Genomic DNA, 19,409 nt, shown 5'->3' with positions numbered 1-19,409 from the left:
AGGCTAGTAGAATGGGCAGGCAAGTGGCAGATGGAATTTAGTAGAGTAGTGTGAGGTAATGCATTTTGACAGAAGGAACAGGAAGAGGCAATATACACTTAATGGGACAGAAGGACCTGGGAGTTAATGTGCATAGGTCCCTGAAGGTGGCAGGACATATTGAGAGAGTGGTTAACAAAGCATATGGAATCTTGGGCTTCATAAATAGAGGTATTGAGTACAAAAGTAGAGAAGTTATGCTGAACCTTTATAAAGCACTGGTTAGGCCACAACTGGAATATTGCATCCAGTTCTGGTCACCACACTTTAGGAAGGATGTGAAGGCACTTGAGAGTGTGCAGAGGAGATTTACCAGAATGGCTCTGGGGATGGGGGATCTTAGCTACAAGGACAGGTTGGAGAAGCTGGATTTGTTTTCATTAGAGCAAAGAAGGTTGAGGGGTGATTTGATAGAGGTGTACAAGATTATGATGGGTTTGGATAGGCTAGACAGAGAAAGGCTGTTCCCACTAGCTGATGGTACAAGGACTAGGGGACACAGATTTAAGGTTTTGGGCAAGAGATAGAGGGGATGTGAGGAAAAACTTTTTTTACGCAGCGAGTGATGAGGACCTGGAACTCACTACCGACAGAAGTGGTGGAGGCAGAGACACAATGTTTTCAAGGGGAGACTGGGCCGAATGGCTTCCTTCTGTGCCATTATGACTCAATGGCCGGGATCTTACCTGAAGAGGCGCGTTGGGGGCAGAACTGCTGCCTTTTGGGTTCTAGTCCTGCCCCCAGCGACGTCCGATGCACAGGCGCTATTTTACTTCAATTGGCCTTGTTAAGCCCGCCCTGCGGGCTTGCCGGCCAATTAAGAGAAAGCCGGTGTTAGATTACATCAGTTGATGATGCATCATCAGCTGGTTTTCTTACAGGGGCCACCACCATTTCTTTTTGACGGATGATTTTTTCAGTGTTTGACAACATTGAGGTGCTGCAAACACTGACAATCACTGTACAAAGGTGAGCCCTTGCACCCAGGCTCTCCAGTGACTCTCAGGCTAAAACAGATGGCAGCTTCAGGTGAGGTTACAGAAGCGATCTGTCACTGGTGAGTGAAGTTCTCCCAATGATGTAGAACTACACAAACACTTCAAAGCTTGTCACGTACAGAAAATACGAAACACATTAAAAATGACTTTCCCAACATTTTCTTACCTCTGCAACTCACCAGTGTCCCATTGGATCCTTCACACCACTTCTGCAGCTGTCATCTATACACAAAATTACAGTAGACCCACAGCATGCCACATTTACCTTGGCGGGGTTTCTCGATGTCGGGAAGCCCGCAGTAGAAGTGTCAAAATTGGAAAAGGCCTCTTAACTGCCTGTTAACTATCTGTTAACAAGCAGTTAAGTGGCTATAATCCTCTTCCCGCCGCTAGGAGTCAGGTCCCTGCGCAAATCGGGGACCCGACTCCCGGGAAGATTGGTTGGAGGCGGGTTGGAAGCGGGTTCGGGACCCGCTGCCAATCTTTTTGAATTTGCCAGCAGTCTCACCTCCAAACCCAACCCCTGAGCGCCGGCAAAATCACCCCCATGACTCTATGACAAAGACCAGGGTAATAGATTGGAGAAAAGCTGATTTTGCGGGCTGAGAATAGAACTTGGGAAAATAAAATGGACAACAGTATTGGCAAACAATGATGTAGAACAGCAATGGGAAACATTTAAAACGTGTTCAACAGAGTCCAGGAAAAATATATACCGCTAATAAACAAGAACAAGCTAAACACTAATGAGACACCGTGGATGAATAAAGCCATAAGGGAAAAATTGAGTGTAAGGAAAGAGGCATACATTAAGTACATGGACAGCAGGGGAGAGCATGATAAGGGAAAATATGAAGGGATTAGGAGAGAACTCAAAAAAAACAATTAGGAAGGCAAAGAGGAACTATGAAATTAAATTATCAAGGAACATAAAACAAAATAGTAAAATATTTTACAGGCACATAAATAAAAAAAGGAAGGTCGGGATGGGAATAGGGCCACTAAGGAATGGAGAGGATAATACCACAGGCAGCAATAGAGAGATGGCAGAGATATTAATAATTGCTTTGCTTCAGTATTTACCAGGGAGATAGAACAGGTGGAGATGACATCAGACGATTAGATTAGTAATGAGTTAACTGCATTTAAAATAAAATGAGATATACTAAATAAACTCAGAGGATAAAACCCCCGGTCTGGACAGATTACATCCGCTCATTTTAAAAGAATCTAGGGAAGAAATAGCAGAGGCATTACTACACATATTTAGTAATTCGTTAGAAAATGGTGTAGTACCAGAGGCCTGGTGGATAGCTAACATAATATCTATATTTAAGAAGGGAGATAGAACATGTCCAGGGAAATTTAGGCCAGTCAGCTTAACATCGGTGGTAGGAAAAATAATGGAATCCCTACTAAGGAGAAAATAGAAGAACATCTCGAAACGAAAAATATAATAATAAATAGTCAGCATGGATTGACCAACCTAATTGAAATTTTTGAAGAGGTGAGAGAGAGAGTAGACAAGGGTAATCTAATGTAGATTTTCAAAAGGCCTTCGATAAGGTACTACTGTACATAATAAACGAATGAATAAGGTCAGAGAATGTGGAGTCAGGGGACAAGTAGCAGAATGGATAGCTAGCTGGCTTCAAGACAGAAAGCAGAGAATAGGGGTAAAGGGTAGCTATTCAGCGAGGTAGAAGGTGCTGGGACCACTGTTGTTCACAATTTATATTAACGATTTAGACCTTGGAATCAAAAACATAATTTCTAAATTTGCAGACGACACCAAATTGGGGGGAAAAGCCAATACTGAGAAGGACTGCAAGAAATTACAAGAAGACATTAATTAACTTGCAGAATGGGCATATAATTGACAAATTAAATTCAACACAGATAAATGTGAGGTATTACATTTTGGTAAGAAAAATAGAGCGGTTACATATTACTTGGAAAATAAGAATCTAAATGGGGTAGAGGAACAAAGGGTTCTAGGAGTACAAATACACAAATAGCTAAAAGTATCAACACAGGTTAACAAGGGTTTATTTCTGGAGGGATAGAATTGAAAAGTAGTGAAGTTATGCTAAACTTGTATTGAACCTTGGTTAGACCACACTTGGATTGCATACAATTCTGGTCACCATATTATTAAAAGGATATAGAGGCACTGGAGAGGGTGCAGAGAAGATTTACAAGGATGATACCAGAAATGCGAGGGTACACCTATCAGGAAAGGATGAACAGGCTGGGTCTCTTTTCTCTTGAAAAGAGAAGGCTGAGAGGTGACCTAATAAAGGTCTTTAAAATCATGAAATGTTTTGATAGAGTAGATACAGAGAGAATGTTTCCACTTGTGGGGAAGAGCATAACGAGAGGCCATCAATATAAGATAGTCACCAAGAAATCAAATAGGGAATTCAGAAGAAACTTCTTTACCCAGAGAGTGGTGAGAATGTGGAACACGCTACCACAGGGAGTGGTTGAGGCGAATAGTATAGATGCATTTAAGGGGCGATTAGATAAGCATATGAGGGAGAAGGGAATAGAGGGTTATGATAGATTTAGATGAGGAAAGGCAGGAGGAGGCTCAAGTGGAACCTAAACACTAGCATAGACTGGTTAGGCTGAATGGCCTGTTTCTCTGCTGTATATCCTATGTAATTCAAAATTAAAAATAATTACAAATTAAAAATAATTAAAATATATTGTGGTTGAATTTCCACAGGGATTTTCCTGATCATCCACCATAACTTTTGTCGAAGATCCGCGGAAACCCAGGCAAAAAGACATAAACGGTTACGTTGTTTCTCCATGGATCTTCTGCAGAAGTAAGGGTGGATGATCGGGAAACCCCCCTCCCCCCAGCCCCCCACGGAAATTCAACCGCATAATATGCAGTTCCTTTAAGCACACATTCCACTCATACTAGTTTCTTGGCTATCAAGAAATTTTTCATGTGCCTCATTTGCCAGGCTCCCATTGAGAGGAGGATAATGGTTTGGATGATGGCCCACCATAAGACGCTGCTGTTGGTTTCTTCACTGGTTTGACGAAATTCTTCTTCGCGTGACTGTAGATCAGAAAGAAGACTCAAAGTATTAGTCAAATGATCATACATACTAGGATTTTATTACAATATTGCACACAATCATCTGAATATCATGAGAACTTTGATTAACTTCATGACATTTCTTGAATTAATTAAATTTAAAGTTATCTTTAAAAATATCATTCAAATAATTTTTTAAGTAACCTTTTATGTAAAATGCTCTTCCAAATCAATGAAATTTGATTTAGAATTTTTGGAAAAAAAAACCTCTGTTAGCCTAAGCTGTACCATCATTTCTTGTCTTAAAACCATTAAAACCAATCAGTCAGTGTTATTGAACTGCAGAAGTAGTTGATTGTAGGGCTGGAGAAGGTCACTGAGATATGAGAGAGGGGACACGAGGCCATGGATGAATTTAAATACTTAAGTTATAATTGCCGTCCATATCACCAGGTCAGGGAAAGGAAAAAAAATCAGCACTATTTTATGCTTTTGATCATTATCTGGTGACCCCTGCTGAATTGTTCAGAACCAACAAGTGCGAATATTCCCAGCCCCGCATCCCACCCCCGCAACCCACCGATACATCAGCAAATCTAGATAGAAGTGGGTCCCAACTGGGTTAAATACCACATGTAAACTTCATGCAATTGAGGGAAGCATGGCGTCTGCCATTTGCAGTGCTTGGACACTGGACGCAGGATCCACCTTTTAGGCCAAGGCCAGCATAAGAGGTTCTTAGAAATCAGTGAGCAGTCAGGAATGTCCAAGCACTTATCGAGTACTGCCTTGCACAGGCCCAGGGGGCGCATGGCATAAAAACTTATCATAAAGAAGCTATTTTACAGGCCTCAGGGTGAATCCTGGCACTGAAGCAGGCCCCATGGTCTGCCAAGTCAAAACTCCACCCACTTGTCGGCAACACTCCCCTGTAGAGGCCAGAGAGCCCACCTCCAATATGATGAGGACCCCAGGGCCAGAAAGTCGGTTGGGTTAGTGGGGGCTATCTCGGTAAAGATTGGGTGCCCTGCACCCCTGGAGATGCAGCCCAATCAGGGGAGGGAGGGGGGAGCAAGCAAAAAGCCTAGGCCACACTCTTTTGCATATAACCACACTGACATACCCTCTGGTAGTCCTGTTGTTTGCTGATATATTGCATCTGCTCTACTAAATGATGGATTCTTTCCTTCACATCATTTATCTTGTCCTTGGTTTCATCAACAGACTCATCGATAGAGTGTTCACCAACCTGAATATCCAAATTGATGCGCTGTAAGATAGAAACCCACTGTAAACTGAGAGGAAATGGGAATCGTATAATAAAATTACAAATATAATATAATGGGGTACCCAAAACATACATGTCGTACTTTAGCTGTGTCCTAACCAAAGTTTTGTATAAATATATCATTATTTCTTTACTCTTGAGCTATATGCCATTATTTATAAAATCCAAAATGCTCTTCATCTTTTTTATAGCTTTATCTACCTGTACTCGCACTTTCAGGAAATGATGTACTTGAACTCCTAGGTCTCTCTGTTCATCCACACCATTCGGAACTTTCCATTGTGTGTATACTCCCATTCCTTGAGTAACCTCACATTAAACCACATTAAATTGTATCTTCCAGCTGTTTGCCCAATCCACCAGCTTGTCTATGTTTTCCTAAGTCTTTTACGGTCCTACTCCCATTATTCAAACCTTCTGCTTTTGTGACATCAACAAATTTCAAGATTGTGTTCCCAATCCCATTACTCTTTGTTTTTTGTCTGTAAACCAACTTTCTATCCATGCTGTTATATTTCCTCTTACACCATACACTTCATTTTTTCTAACACGCTTGTCAAACACAACTTATCTTCAACAAATCTGTGCTGACTGTCGTTGATGAACCCATGCATCTCTATATGCTCACTAACTTTATCTTGAACTACTGATTCTAATGGTTCTCCCACATATGACATTAGACTAACTGGTCTGTAGACACTGCTAGTTTCTCCTTCTCCCCCTAAAGGATAAAAGGTGTATGCCAGTCCAGTGACATTATTTGCCTATATAAAGTGGCATTAACTGCTTTCTCTTCTCTGACTTCTTTCAGTACCTAAGGTGTTAAATCCGGGTATCTTAATGTGGTGTCCTTCAATAATCAGACAAAGACTGCAGGGAACGATCAACAGGTGTTTACTGAATGAGGGTTCAAACTGCAACTGACTGTACAGAGCACCACTCAGGGCTTATATACAGGTGTGGTCACTGCCAGTACTACAGGATACAGGAGCTGTAAAAAGTAGTTCTCCCCCTTAAAGGTACATACACTACATGCCATCAGGGCCTGGTGATTCATCCACCATAAACTCTAATCGTTTTTTTCAGAAACAACAGGTTAACAATAGTGAGAGTATTTTCCAATTGTGGTTTTAATTTCTTTATTGTATATATGGAAAATACATTATTAAAAAGTTTCATCCATCAGAATCTCTTTTAAATCTCAACTATAAAAATGTTTTATTATCCTGTGTCCATTCTGATAGTTATTTATATGAACCAGATTTTGCTGCAGCAATAGCGGCGAGGCTAACAGCGCTCACTGTTATTTATGAGCAAATTCGACAGCAACTGCCGGCAACCACACATGCGCAGTTAAACGCGGAAATCCAGAAGTTGCTGTCTGAGATGCGCCACTGTGTGAAAATGGCATCTCACCATCTGACTAACCACCCCCCCCCGCATTCAAATACATTGAACGACGTGAAGTTTCTGTACTTAACTCATAAATACAGGCTAAACTCACCAAAAAAAAATTAGGGCTTGTGCATTCCAGACTAAGTACCCTTTTAAAGGCGTGGTAAATCTTAATTACTGCCAAACAACCTTTCTGGTACTGAACATTAGCTTTTACAAGTGTGGAGTCTCATTACTTCAGCTTTTAATTATTGTTGGAGATTTGAAAAAAAATTGGGCCGTAATTTGCGGCCCCTATGGGTGCGTACGAGGTGCGCATGTGCCCTGTCGGGTTTAGGCATCCACATCCCCGGGAAAAGGGCATCTGCGGGTGGAGAGTTGGGCTATTTGCCCAAATTCTGCCCAGCGAATGCCCGTGAAATTTTTATGCCTGGTAAAAGCAGGCATAAGGCTTGTTTTTACCAGCGTAAAAGTTTTAAAAAACAGAAAAATAAAATGTTATCAATAATTTATACATTTAAAAATCTGTTAAATAATAAGTTTATTTTTAGCCCCTTTAAAACATGTAAATTTAATTTTTTTTTAATTAAATTTTTGTTTTAAATATTTAATTAAGTGCCATTTTAATTCATTTTAAATAAGTGATTTAAAAAGAAATGTATTTGAAGTGTAGAGGTATTTTTTAGGGTATTCCCATTCATACTTATGGGGTTTCCGTACATACGGAATCCCCATAAGTATGAATGGGGATCCCCTTTTATTGGTTGGGCCGGCCCACGTGATCCCAGGGGCGCTTGCAATCTGCCTGTGCCCCTGGGATACGTGGGTCTCTTCCCGCGGGTACCCGGAGAGGCCCAGGACCGCAAGTCTCCGGACCACCAGGTAGGCGCGGATTTTATTTGCGGATCGGAGGCATTTCCCCACGGCAAGCCTCCGACCGCAAATTCAGGACCTTTAAATCAATTTTTTTTTAAAGCTTTTTCTTTCTGTCTCATAATCCAGTCTTTCTTTCTCTTATTTCTCTTTCTGTACCTGATTTAACATTGAATTCACTATTCTAACTGACACTTCCTGGTTCAGACTCTGCGCTGCTCATTAACAATTCTTCAATCTGATTGGTTAAGAAGATACACAGTTGCTTGCCCAGTTCACACAGGTCTCAGATGCCCTGTAGAGTGTGCTGTCCTTTTTAGATGGGTGGCTGACAGTGCAAAGCTCCATAGACAGTCTGTGGGGAAGTGCAAGTCTTAATAAACGGCTGGCGCCATTCATTCGCCACTCAGAGCAAAACCCAGCCCACAGCCTAGATTTTCCATTGAAATCTCTGGAGTGGGACCTGAACCTACAACCTTGTGACTCAGAGGCAAGAGTGCTTCCACTGAGCCACAGCTAACACTTTGATTTTGGGAGCTGAGTGTGAATCCTGCAAATGAAGTCTGCTTTCAGTTCTGCTGTATAGATCCGACATTAAATGAGTCTGGGCAGTCTCAATCCAGCTTCAGTAGGCACAAGTGTGTAGCATAAGATGACCCATAATTTAGCAGTATCATTCAAAAAATGCAATGAGAATTGCTGGTGTAGGGAAATAAAATGTTGCAGTAGTGCACCCAAAAGGGTCATTTTTCAATCATGTTTGATATATGTTAGGTTAACTCAGTTGGGAGCACTCTTACCGTTGATTCAGAGGTTTGCGATTCAAGCCCTACTCCAGGACTTAAACATATCTAGTTGACATTGGAGTGTATTGTTGGAGGTGCTGTTCTTTAGAAGGGTCATTAAGGAACTTGACCATTTGTTGTGGTAGATGCTAGAGATCCAGTGGCACAACAGCAAAAAAAATCTGGTTTCTCAGCCAATCAGCACCACCAAAACCAAATTCACTGGCCATCCCATCGCTGTTTGTGGGATTTTGCCATGTGCAAAATGGTTGCTGTGTTTTCCTACATAAGAGAAGTCGCTGTACTTCAAATTAATTCATTCTGTGTGAAATGTGTTCAGATGTTCCTGGGACAAATAATAAGGTGCACTTAATATTACAATATTCTTGGATAATCAAAGAGACTGTTGTGTGAATTTGGTTGTTTTGTGTGCAATTCCGTAAGTGAATTGTGAGTCTGCTTGCTGGACCTATTAAATGTGCTTAGCATTTGAGCCATTCCACTGTTAATCTATTATAGAAACATAGAAGATAGGAGCGGGAGTAGGCCATTCGGCCCCTCGAGCCTGCTCCGCCATTCAATGAGATCATGGCTGATCATCCAAACTATTATTTATATTCATTCCAGAAAAGAGGCACATTGTATTGTTGATAAACAGCCATACCAGTTTGTTCCCAGCAAACACTGCTACTTTGGTGGAATTGGAAATCAGACAGATGTGGTGCTCCCCTTGAGAGTGTGACTGAAATGTAAAACGACTTTCTGGACCATATAATTTATGCAACAAAATCTGTTTACAAGGAAGTAAGGAACACAAATTATTTAGTCATCAATGCAAGTTTTCTGTAGATGTTATTTTGTTTTTAACCTACTGAAAAACATTCAATTTGAGAGCAAACATAGTGTGTATGCATGATAAAATTCTTGATCTATTTGAGCTTCTTGCGATTGTGGTTCTTGACATATTGAAATCAATGGGTAACACTATAATGGTGTGGAGATGCCGGTGTTGGACTGGAGTGGACAAATGTAAGAAGTCACACAACAGCAGGTTATAGTCCAACAGTTTTATTTGAAATCACAAGCTTTCGGAGCGCTGCTCCTTCTTCAGGTGAAGTGGAGAGATGCATAAAGACACAGCTTATATAGTCAGAGAATAATGCCAGATGATTACAGGTAATCTTTCTAACTGCCATTTATCACACCTCGGCAGAGAGATAATCACAGCGATCAAAGGTGTGAATGGTGTCCAAACAGGTCAGTCAGGAAAACATTACATCAAAGAACAATGAGGTGGGGTCACAAGGGGTCAAATGTTGCAGATGCTGGGGACTGTATGAAAAACAAAAAACAGACAAAAAAACATTTTTTTTGCTGGAAATCACAGCAGGTCCGGCCGCATCTGTGTAGTGAGAAAAAGCCAATGACGACTCGAGTCTGGATGACCCTATGTCAGGTGGGGTTACATGTAGCGTGACATGAACCCAAGATCCCGGTTGAGGCCGTCCTCATGAGTGCGGAACTTGGCTATCAGTTTCTGCTCTACGATTTTGCGTTGTCGTGTGTCTCGAAGGCCACCTTGGAGAATGCTTACCCGAAGATTGGAGGCTGAATGTCCTTGACTGCTGAAGTGTTCCCCAACTGGGAGGGAACACTCCTGCCTGGCGATTGTTGCGCGGTGTCCGTTCATCTGTTGTCACAGTGTCTGCATGGTCTCGCCGGTGTACCATGCTCCGGGGCATCCTTTCCTGCAACGTATGAGGTAGACAACGTTGGCCGAGTCACATGAGTATGTACCATATACCTGGTGGGTGGTGTCCTCACCTGTGATGATGGTATCTGTGTTGATGATCTGGCATATCTTGCAGAGGTTGACGTGGCAGGGTTGTGTGGTGGCGTGGTCACTGTTCTCCTGAAAGCTGGGTAATTTGCTGCGAACAATGGTCTGAGGTTCGGCGGCTGTTTGAAGGCGAGTAGTGGAGACGTGGGGATGGCCTTAGCATGGTGTTCGTCGTCATCGATGACATGTTGAAGGCTGCGAAGAACATGGCGTAGTTTCTCTGCTCCGGGGAAGTACTGGACGACGAAGGGTACTCTGTTGGTTGTGTCCCGTGTTTGTCTTCTGAGGAGGTTGTCTGTTTTTTGTTTTTCATACAGACCCCAGCATCTGCAACATTTGACCCCTTGTGACCCCACTTCATTGTTCTTTGATGTAATGTTTTCCTGACTGACCTGTTTGGACACCATTCACACCTTTGATTACTGTGATTATCTCTCTGCCAAGGTGTGATAAATGGCAGTTAGAAAGATTACCTGTAATCATCTGGCATTATTCTCTGACTATATAAGCTGTGTCTTTATGCATCTCTCCACTTCACCTGACGAAGGAGCAGCGCTCCAAAAGCTTGTGATTTCAAATAAAACTGTTGGCACCTGGTGTTGTGTGACTTCTAACACTATAATGGGAATCTCTGCTGTTCTTAGTTCCCCCAGAGGTGGCGCTATTACCGCAGGATCTCCCGCCTGCTATAAAACCCGCCCACACCCAAAACACAAGAGCATCTGTTATTCTTGCTCGTTCCAGAGGTGTCACTGTAATCTCTCTTTGCCTTTTAAAACAAGCACAGCTAAAAAAAAACATACCATTTACTCTGACTAACTGTGAGCAAGGCCACATGAGATTTACTAATAATATATATATTTTAAACATTGAAGGTTAGCTCTTATATAGTTTAAAAGTACTGTCCATACACTGGGAAGCTGCTAGCGTTCACCTGATCTTCTCCACCAAGTTTCATCAGTCATGAAACACAGCACCACCAAGTGAGAATAAGGTGCTGAGAAGGAGGAAGGAAGAAAAGCTATCCTGATGTGCACAACACTTTCAAGTGGTTGAACTCAGACCATAATTGACAATGCTTTCCTAGTAGTTCAGCCATGAGTGACTGGACTCAAAGAATCATAGAAATTTACAGCACAGAAGGAGGCCATTCGACCCATCGTGTCTGAGCTGGCCAAAAAAGAGCTCTTCAGCCTAATCCCACTTTCCAGCTCTTGGTCCGTAGCCTTGTAGGTTACGGCACTTCAAGTGCATATCCAAGTACTTTTTAAACGTGATGAGTGTCTCTGCCTCTACCACCCTTTCAGGCAGTGAGTTCCTGACCCCCACCGCCCTCTGGGTGAAAAAAGTTCTCCTCAACTCCCCTCTAATCCTTCTACCCATTACTTTAAATCTATGCCCCCTGGTTATTGACCTCTCTGCTAGGGGAAATAGGTCCTTCCTATCCACTCTATCTAAGTCTCTCATAATTTTATACACCTCAATTAAGTCTCCCCTCAGCCTCCTCTGTTCCAGAGAAAACAACCCCAGCCTATCCAATCTTTTCTCATAGCTAAAATTCTCCAGTCCTGGCAACATAAGAGAAGTATCTCGTCTGCCTTTTTAACCAAGGCATCTGGCTTTCCCGCTTATTGAGGGTCACCTAAATGTGCAAAACACAGTTTGGCAGAGCATAAAGGAGAGAAAATAAAGCATAATGTGGCTGACTCAAAAGTTCTTTATTCAACCCTCCAGATGGAATACTACATTATCATTTCATCAACACTCGCGAAACACTCCAAATGGAGCCAAATATTTCAAATGGAAAAATGGAAGATGTCTCAGAGATTCCAGCTCATGGACTTCTGGTTGGGAAGTGAATGGTGGAATCACTAAACAACATAGCCAATCCTAAGTATATTTTTAACGTATTTATATCTTTTTAAGAAGGATCCCATTTTTGATACCCTTGAAAATAATTAGCAGAAAAAAATAATGAGGTTGTTAAGGAAATAGAACTGTTGAACATTTTACTGGGGGCGTATAGTGAAACTAAATATGAGCATGTTATATTGTTTTACTAGGACAGGTCCTTCTTTCATGGCTGTGGACTCAAGCCTCCGCAGAAGCAGACAACCTAATTTATTAATTAAAAAAAACAGAAAATACTGGAAATATTCAGCAGGTCAGGCAGCATCTGTGGAGAGAGAAACAGAGTTAACGTTTCAGACCACTGATCTTTCATCAGAACAGGGCATCGACCTGAAACATTGACTCCGTTTCTCGCTCCACAGATACTGCGGAGTATTTCAGATTTCCAACAGCCGCAGTATTTTGCTTTTGTATTATTCATTTATCAATATGTCGATTGAGTTTGGTCAGTTTTGGAAAGTGCAGGTAATGGCCAGAGGGGAAACTGTCCCCTAGAATCATGCTGCTGGCTACTCAGCTCACACACAGCAGAGGGGAAACTGTCCCCTAGAATCATGCTGCTGGCTACTCGGCTCACGCACAGCAGAGGGGAAACTGTCCCCTAGAATCATGCTGCTGGCTACTCGGCTCACGCACAGCAGAGGGGAAACTGTCCCCTAGAATCATGCTGCTGGCTACTCGGCTCACGCACAGCAGAGGGGAAACTGTCCCCTAGAATCATGCTGCTGGTTACTCGGCTCACACACAGCAGAGGGGAAACCGTCCCCTAGAATCATGCTGCTGGTTACTCGGCTCACACACAGCAGAGGGGAAACCGTCCCCTCGAATCATGCTGCTGGCTACTCGGCTCACACACAGCAGAGGGGAAACCGTCCCCGAGAATCATGCTGCTGGCTACTCGGCTCACACACAGCAGAGGGGAAACTGTCCCCTAGAATCATGCTGCTGGCTACTCGGCTCACACACAGCAGTATTGCACAAGGGAGGCAAAAGGAAGATCACAAATGCTGGAAATGCCGAGCTGCTCAGTCAGCATCTGAAGCAAATAGACAAGTTCACATTTTGGTGTGCAACTCTTCATCAGAAGTGGACAGTTCTAATGAACGGTTACATCTGAAACATTAATCAACCTATTGTATATTTCCATCATTTTCTGTTTGCTTTGAACCATTAGCAGAGTCTGCTGTGCAATAGCTTATTAAAAATGCATACATTAAAATGTTTTTGTACCTGTTCATCTGGACCTTTGACGTTGACATACAAGCCCAAACCTGGGGCAGTAGGAAGAAAATCATGTGTGGCAAAATCCCACAATTGCATTTTATAACGTCCTAAACAGAAGGCGGGTCGAAGTCAGACTGTACATTATTTAATTACTGTCATATTAATTACCATCAGCAGCTATAGAGAAATGAACCGACGCACAAACTCTGACCGTGAAGCATTATAAAATGACGAAATTCATGTTCCTCAAAATCGTCAAACTCCTTGCTTCCTCAGTCTCCCCTTCTGCTTATAATCTGCAAGCTTTTAAAATGTAAGCATCACGTCACCTAACCAATACTTTTTTGATTATTTTTGCTTTGTTTCCTGCTGTTTTGAGCCTTGGTCGTGGTGCCTTGCATTGATGGCCCTGACTCATCACCAACATTGCTCAGCTAAAATAAAAATCTATGAAACCAACAATAGCTTTGTAAGATAGTTCCTGCAATAATTGAAAGTATGGCCTTCATTAGGAATAATTCAATAAAAATGAATGGTTAAGACGTCACATAAAATGAATGGTTAAGACGTCACGTAAAATGTGACTATTGTACGGGACATACCTCATCGTGTGTGAAAGGCATAGAACTGGCCATTGCTTCAGTTGAAGGGGTGCCAGGAATTTATCCTTCGTCACGTTGAGGTATTCTGATTATGGGCACTTAACTTATCCTAAAGAGTGCCTTTTGAATGAAATTCTGGAACAGTATCAGGTACTGCCAACCTTTCAAAAGGAGCATTCAGTTTAATCCAGAAATAAGCTCATATGCAATCAAACTATCATTGTGTTGTCTTGAATTTAAATCACCAAAGAAAACTCAACAATGCAGAAAAATTGTGTCGGCTATTTTAAGGTCCTCAGGGATCATCAACATTTTGAAACGGCAGCGAAGTACATTACATTATCGTGCCTGACCCAACACTGTCAACAGATGATGTTTTCGCTTCCCTGCATTCAGCAAATGCAGTGCTGGATTTTGGGGAGGAAGAGGTCCTTTAAGATGAGTTGGGAATGCAGTAAATTAAATATTTAATTGATTTACTTAAGTAAGAGAAGGTCTTTCTTCAATCAGCATAATTTCCAGGGTTTGATAAGTGGGGAATATCCTGCAATATTCATTAATATCTTCTGTATTTTTAGCACAATGAGGAAGAAACATTTGTGCAGCTTGCGTGTAATCGGTGACATTTCCAAGGACACTCACAGAACAAACAATATGCACCTCCTTTGGTGAGAATGTTGCAGGTGGCAAAACAGCAGCTTTTCAGCTCGACAGTTTTGGACAGTATTTCCGTCCTGATCTACACTGTAGATTCTATAGAATCTTATCTTTCATTTGTTTGCAGGAACCGAAAGCATCAATTAGTTTTATGGTAATAAAATATATATGCTGAGTAATAAAGGGTCGCCATTACACAGCCGAGGACAGTAAACATACTCTTGTGGATCACTTTAAAAAATGCTCAGTTGACAAAAAAGTTGTGCACTTGAACACAAGAAATGCAAATACAACAGCGGTGAAATTATAGATGTGTGGAGTGTACAATCAATTTAAAGCAGGGGGGTAAAACAGCATGCTTGTAAATGTATGTTAGGACGGTCTGGGCTGTACTTCATGACTGTAACTCTCAATACCTCAATCTTCTCCAGTGGCTGAAAAATGTGTTGATAATTACTTGATTTTTATTATAATCACGGTGATTTTTAGAAACTCTTGTTATAAGTCAGCAAGTCCTTTATATGGCTAAAGAGCTCGGAATCTTTTTTATTAAAATAACGACGACATGAATACACACGCACCTGTAACCAGGGTATCACCTGGGATGTCCTCAATGATGCACTTTTCTTCTTTTTCCCCCTGATGAAAATAGAGAGCAGAGGAGAGACTCCAGCTCAGAGTGAACAGAAACCCCGTGACTGGACATTTCATTTTCACTTATAACTCAGTAACATCAGCAGAGTCTTAAGAGAGCAGAGGGGCGAACACTGTGGCTCTCCCCCAGTGACACGTCACACAAATCCTGTATATTGATTTCACTCAGGCACTTTCCCTCAGACCAACTTTGACCAGGTACTGCGGAAATTTTGGCTCATATCAGCACCACCCAGTGGACACAACTTATACATGTGATCCCTTTAAATAGATCTTGCAAGAGTTATTGGAAATAATTTGTAAATGTTGATATATTTTTATTGCATAGAGATCCTCATGCCTGTGTGTGCACATTTGTTTTCCTCTTTTTCAAGCATTAGATATGATTGCATATTCCCCTCCCCAATTACTGTCACCTTCTAACACCCTGCTCATTCTTCATGTGTAAGCCTAGACAACGAGTGTTAGTAGGCTATTTAACTGTGAGGGCATCTCCCCAACATCACACATCTGTCATTCTAGCAGGGGTCACTGGACAGGGCTGAATGGGAACCCTGGCTGATCATTCCCCCTTTTAGCCTCGAAGAACACTGGGCTCATTTGTAACTCCATTGCCACTAACTTCGCCCAGGCCATGGGTTGTACTTGGTGCTTTCCTATTTTGAATGGCTCAGTACCACACCATGCACTTAATAAGAGTTCCTTCGCTTGTCAATTTAAAACATGTGGCGTCGATCAAAATGGGATGGGCTTTGCTGGCCCTCGTGGTCTATTCCTGTTCCAGAAAGTTATGTTCTTCTGTTTGTCAATGAGAGAAAACACTGCTTTTCCAGAAACAGAAAATCAGTGCTGGCCATCAGGGCTCGTTTCAGGAATACTTGTCTCTCAGAGATACTGTGGAAGTACAGTTTCTCACTTAGACACAAAATGGCTTCCTGGGCATAGAATAAAAAGAAACTGAAATGGCCGACAGCATGATTCACTAACCAGTCTCTAGGGAATAAGACAAGTTAGGAATGCTACATACGTACTCCTTATCTATGATAAGCTTACAAAGAGCCTCATTCACCAAACAATTAGCCAAGGACATGATAAGGTAAACATCGGCCTACAGGTCCAGCTGGTATAGTGAGAGAACAGAAGGAACAGAGGGATCCCATAATAAAGGATTAGTTAATCTTATCCCGAGGTATTTCTGTTTGCTATTCTAACGCAGCCCGGAATATGTTGTTTCAATAATTCGCAAGGTCTGTGCCTTTGTAATCAGGTATGAGCCCATACTATGTCATGTAGCATAGAAAGCTTGGTTTGTTTCTATACTGTATAAATATGAACAACTTCTTTATTTCTTTGAAGAGGTCTGATGTAGCCCTTGACTACATAACTCTTCCCTTGCAAGCAAATAAAGCCTGTCTATAACGATACTTTGTGTTTAAAGAGTCTTACTTGGGAGTCGAGACTTCGACAGTTCACTTGGAGGTTCCACCGAGATCGCTTGCTGCCTTTCGGTAAGTCACGGACAAGGACATCGTGAATCTCTAATGACAGATCCTGACTGGCCACAGTGATTTTTTCACATAAAAGGATTTCTCATTAGATATTAAGTTGGTGTGGTCTGTTTCTTCCAACGGGAGTACTGCGATCTAGTTACTACTCATGTTTCAGACTTGAGTTGAATTCTGTAACTTTTGCTTCTTTTATTGTTGACCACTGAAGGGAGGAGAATACTGACAACTCAGGTCTTTAAAGAAAAAATATCGGGCAAAGAAGGCAAAAGGAAAGTCGACAGGGCTGAGTCCCAGACAGATAAGATACCAAGTTAAAACTGCAGTATCAAGGGTGGGTCCCTTGATCAAGGGTGGGTCCCTTGAGCCGGGGCTGAGTCCCGCGGCAGAAAGTATCATTTGAGAATTGTTTTCCATTTTTGTTGACTATTGACCTCATTAAGACAGAAAACTCTCACATAAGGTATAAGTTAAACGTTAAGGACTCAGCTTGTAGTGGCGTATAACGCAAACTGAGAATTGACTATTTGTTTAGTTTAAAGTATAAGATAAATGTCTGAATATTTGGTCTGTTTGCCTGTTTGGGCAGTTGCATTACTTGTCATTTCTTTGACTGTTGTCACTACGTGTTATTTTTCATCACTTATGGTCCTTTGGACAGTCAGTAATAGTCGTAAGGGGGCAAGGGGTGAAACTTGCGATCTAGAAGAAGAGAGCCTAGTTTAAAAAAAAAACACCAAACAAACTAAGATGGGAGCTGCACAGAGCAAGATCCCAGAAAAGGGAACTCCCGCTTCTTATGTCTTTACCTACTATGGTCAGATATCTACAAATGATTTACCTAAGTGGGCTAAATGGACAAGGAAAGACAGACAATTCACAATTCAAATCGCTTTATTGGCATGATAAGTTACATCTTATGTTGCCAAAGCATCAAAATACATTTATGGTTTAGCACATAAACGCAGTTCTATTCATACAGTGTATAAACAGGTATATCCCTGAGTGTATAAATATACATTCGCATTGTTTATATATATTCTTTTCTTAGTTTACTGGTTGTCCCTCTGTTCATGGCAAGCTGTAACATAGTGTGCCGCCAGTGTTATACAGCTTCTCTCCTCTCCCAGTAGGAATGGGAGTTTTTGGTTGTCATTCAGATTTCTGAAATCAGGGCATATTTGTGAGAATTTTTGGTAGAAATTCTCCCTGATGCCCTGATATTTTCCACAAGCTGTGAGGAAGTGCATCTCTGTCTCCACCACTCCCTGACTGCAGTGAGAGCATATCCTGTCCTCTCTTGGCAGCCTGGTCTGCCTGTGTCTGCCTTTTTCGATCGCTAGGCTATGTTCGCTAAGTCTGTACCTTGTCAAGGTTCTTCTCAGTTTGTTATCCTTTACCATGGTCAGGTAATCAGCTATGTTGTATTGTCTGTTTAGGGCCAAGTAGCAATTGAGTTTGCTTTGGGTTTTTGTTGTTTCTGCCCAATATGTCAGATATTTTTCCTTTTGCTTAGCGACGATTGTGTTGGGTCGAATTCTTTGTGTTACCCTGTCACTGTCCTGGGGCTGGTTATTGTTAGTATTGTTAGTAGTTACTTCACTGAGTCCCAGGACTAGTTGACTGAGGGTATTCTTCTTTATGGTCAGCTCTTGGCATTTCAGGGCGTCGTAGTGATAGCATTGGGGATTGCTCATTTGTAGGTGATTCCAAAATTTGGTGGCTCTTTTTTGGATAGTGATTATTAATGGATATTGGCCTAGTTCCGCCCTGCATGCATTGTTTACTGTTTTCCTTTGAGTCCGGAGGATACTTTTACAGAATTCTGCATGTAGGATCTCAATTGGGTGTTTGTCCCATTTTGCAAATTCTTGTTGAGTTAGCGGTCCCCATACCTCACTGCCATAGAGTGCAATTGGTTCAATTACTGATTTGAAAATTTTGAGCCAAATGCTAATTGGGATTTCTATTTGGATTGATTTTTTGATGGCATAGAAAGCCCTTCTTGCTTTCTCTTTCAGTTCATTCACAGCCAGTTTGAAGTTTCCCGTAGAACTGATTTTTAAGCCCAAGTATGTGTAGTTAGTGGTTTGTTCAATTTTGGTTGTTCCTACTGTGAAATTTATTTTGGGTCCCTGATGTTTGGATCTTTGCTGGAACACAAGGACTTTGGTTTTTTGGGGATTTATTGTCAGGGCCCAAGTCTGGCAGTACGACTCCAGCAGGTCCAGGTTTTGCTGTAGCCCCTCTTTAGTAGGTGACAGCAGAACCAGGTCGTCTGCATAGAGGAGGAATTTAACCTTGGATTCATATAGGGTGAGGCCGGGTGCTGTAGATTGTTCAAGTAGTTTTGCCAATCCATTTATGTAAATATTAAAGAGTGTCGGTGAGATTGGCGAGCCCTGCGTCACCCCCCGCCCCTGTGGGAAGTATTTTGTTTGTTTGTCTCCAATTTTAACTGCACATTTGTTGTTTGTATACATTGATTTAATTACATCATATGTTTTCCCTCCTACCCCACTTTCGATAAGTTTCAGGAATAAACCGTCATGCCAGATGGAGTCGAAAGCCTTCTGGAAATCT

The 19,409-nt window shown here is 41.7% G+C and overlaps 1 protein-coding gene across 1 annotated transcript; it reads right to left on the bottom strand.

Annotated features, from left to right (window-relative positions):
• Positions 1 to 2,889: 2,889 nt before the first annotated feature.
• LOC147123649 (transmembrane emp24 domain-containing protein 11-like) lies at positions 2,890 to 14,184 on the bottom strand. Its single transcript, XM_085975478.1, has 4 exons — positions 13,415 to 14,184; positions 9,098 to 9,223; positions 5,216 to 5,362; positions 2,890 to 4,113 (listed from the first exon to the last, which is right to left on the bottom strand). The coding sequence occupies exons 1-4, from the start codon at positions 13,502 to 13,504 to the stop codon at positions 3,964 to 3,966; spliced, it is 513 nt and encodes a 170-aa protein (XP_085831604.1). The 5' UTR covers positions 13,505 to 14,184; the 3' UTR covers positions 2,890 to 3,963.
• Between the last annotated feature and the right edge of the window lie 5,225 nt (positions 14,185 to 19,409).

The sequence above is a fragment of the Somniosus microcephalus genome, chromosome 2 (genome assembly GCF_052327205.1).
Source record: "Somniosus microcephalus isolate GS21.2 chromosome 2, FLI_Smic_1.0, whole genome shotgun sequence".
Lineage (NCBI taxonomy): Eukaryota > Metazoa > Chordata > Chondrichthyes > Squaliformes > Somniosidae > Somniosus > Somniosus microcephalus.
Note: the sequence above shows the minus strand (reverse complement) of the source record. Positions and strands in the feature narration are given on the sequence as shown.

Excerpts from the sequence above, each read along its gene's own strand:
- LOC147123649 (XM_085975478.1), bottom strand. The coding sequence starts at position 13,504 with ATGCAATTGTGGGATTTTGCCACACATGATTTTCTTCCTACTGCCCCA. Across the intron at positions 9,224-13,414 it reads TCAAAGGTCCAGATGAACAG|ATTTTGTTGCATAAATTATA; the intron begins GTACAAAAACAT and ends CCTTGTAAACAG. Across the intron at positions 4,114-5,215 it reads AACAACAGGACTACCAGAGG|TCACGCGAAGAAGAATTTCG; the intron begins GTATGTCAGTGT and ends TCTGATCTACAG.